General features: G+C 41.5%; 1 protein-coding gene across 1 annotated transcript in view; it reads right to left on the minus strand.

Annotated features, from left to right (window-relative positions):
- The window catches only part of LOC106632828, a gene marked incomplete in the record, with an annotated part of 5,225 nt that extends 2,986 nt beyond the window's left edge, over positions 1 to 2,239 (minus strand). The window contains 3 exon segments of the mRNA XM_042217741.1: positions 22 to 209; positions 1,077 to 1,293; positions 1,375 to 2,239. Of these exon segments, the coding sequence (XP_042073675.1) occupies positions 22 to 209; positions 1,077 to 1,293; positions 1,375 to 1,443 (474 nt within the window).
- Positions 2,240 to 2,262: the final 23 nt, after the last annotated feature.

Consider the following 2,262-nt stretch of genomic DNA (forward strand, 5'->3'; position numbering starts at 1 on the left):
AAGAGAGATTTACTCTTTCATGAGCTGGTGTAGAACTTGAGAGTGCTGCTGACGTTGCTTTTCTCTCAATACTTCATTCTTTTCCATCTGCTCTTGGATCTTCCTCTGTCGCTCAAGCTCTGCCTGACGCCTTTTCTCTTCTTCTTCTTTCCTGTGTCGCTGCTCTTGTTGGTGTTTCTCACATTCTTGTTTCTCTTCATCAATTCTGCCTGCAGAGAAATTAATGATTGTTCAGAGTAATCAATATTTTAAAAGATTCTGACATGAAACCATGTTACACTGCAAAGAGCTTGGTATTGGCTCTCACTGGAATACTGTGTCACGTCCTGTTCCTGGTACACACTAATGGCTTGTGTAGCGACATCTGTGCAGCCCAGTTAATTTCAAACTTGTACTTAGCAATTTATTTCATAATGTAACCTATGTATGATTATCAGGGCACACTTCCTCTTCAGTCAGCTGCAAATTATATTCAGTGTCCACTTATTGTGTCATTAGCAGTGTGGCCTGTTCTGTGCTTTCTTCATGGTACTTTCTGCTCAGTGTGTCAATTGTTTAGTTATTGCTTTGCCTCTTTTGGCGCTAATAGTACTTCTAAATAATAATAAATATAAAGCATAAAATAGTAATAAATATAGAGTGTATGTAGCTTTAGAAGAAAGCCTCTGTGAAATTGAGACCCACATCATTGAAAAATACGCCTATAAATAGCCAGGAATTTGTAGCAGGTGTGGGCCAAAGTAGCTTAGCCCTGATTAGCTGTCCCACACCAGGTCCTCCTGAGTAGCAGGGAACTCAGGCTGGTTGGGTGACTTTGAGGAGGAAATGTAGCAGCAAACTATTTCTTCAGGCTAAATGATGATCTCTAAATTTGTGACATGCCATTTCCTCTCCAGCTCACGAGTTATCTGCTTTGGGCTACGTGTTTAAGAATTATACCAGGGAGTCAGGTACTTTTGACTTGAGGCTCTATTTTTCACAGGAGCTACAGTATCCAGAGTCATACATTCGTAAGTAACTCTAGGTTTTTTAACTCTGGTCTCATTAAGCAGTACACACCACTGACTGATACTTACCAAAGTTAGGACAACGGTCAACAACACTACCTAACATGTTGTGGACCAGTTCAAATTCTTTGTGGTCTTTACTCTCTCTTATGGTGTACGAAGCGCCACCACCTGCACCAGTGAGGTCACTTCCTGAATGATCTCCGTATCTAAAGGAAAGGCCCCAAAATGGTGGTAATGCATGCAGGTACTCTCCTGTGCTGTTGCCACGCACTGTACGCACACCCTGAAGGAAAGAGAGGGGGAGGGACTAGGATGAATGACCACAGACAAGGGTGAAACTTATCATTTGGATTTGTAGACTTACCTCTCTCCCCTTGCTACAGTAGCGAAATGTGTAGGGGGTCTCATTATGTATTGTATAGAAGCTCCACATGGTTCAAGCTCTATAAGACAAATGAAAGAGAGAATTTAGAGAAGGTCAGAAGAAGCTTTACTAACATTGTGGAGATGACTGGGTGCTGAGAGAAAAGCTGTGACCACATGAATGTCTCTAATCAGGTTTGTGTCCAGAGTGTGGATGTTTGGAACAACTCAACAGCACTGGCAGACTGACAGTTACTATCAGGGCTGTACTTTTACCCTCTAACAGAATACACGGCATTCGTTCTGAATGCAGACACTTACAGTTGTGTGACTGCAGTTGTGGGCCTTAAATGGATACTTGGATCTTTAATATGCAGTGAGATTGTGTTGGTCATCCAGGTAAGTAAATCCCAAAAGGTTGACTCTGTTCATCTGGACACGTGTGTGTGCGTATATGTATATACGTTTTTGTTCCATAACCATTTAAGAGACCATTTAAGAAACTCCAAATGACTGTCTTACTGCATCCACCTCAGCAGCGATGGCATGCTGTGAAAGACCCTGCTTATGCAGTTTAACAACCCAACCAAGTTCAAAAACAAAGGGTTTTTTTGCCTTTGCCATCTGAAAGTCATGACAGTGTGACTACCTGACAGAAAAGGACAATGAATCCACATTTTTGCACAGATTTGGCCTTTTAAAGGCACGTGGTCCTAAACGTTTGATTTGCTGTAAAACAGCCTGTTTCAGTTTACACGCTGTTTTCAACAAATAGCATACTCAAAAAATATTTTGTCTCTCTCCCACTTCTTCTTGTTGCATGTTGAAGCTCTACTTGGAACCTTGTTAAGATCCAACCATGCAAAATTTGAAAGACTACACGCCTTTG

Source organism: Haplochromis burtoni, unplaced genomic scaffold (genome assembly GCF_018398535.1).
Source record: "Haplochromis burtoni strain Fernald_Lab_line unplaced genomic scaffold, NCSU_Asbu1 Contig_2794, whole genome shotgun sequence".
In the NCBI taxonomy this organism is placed as follows: Eukaryota; Metazoa; Chordata; class Actinopteri; order Cichliformes; family Cichlidae; genus Haplochromis; species Haplochromis burtoni.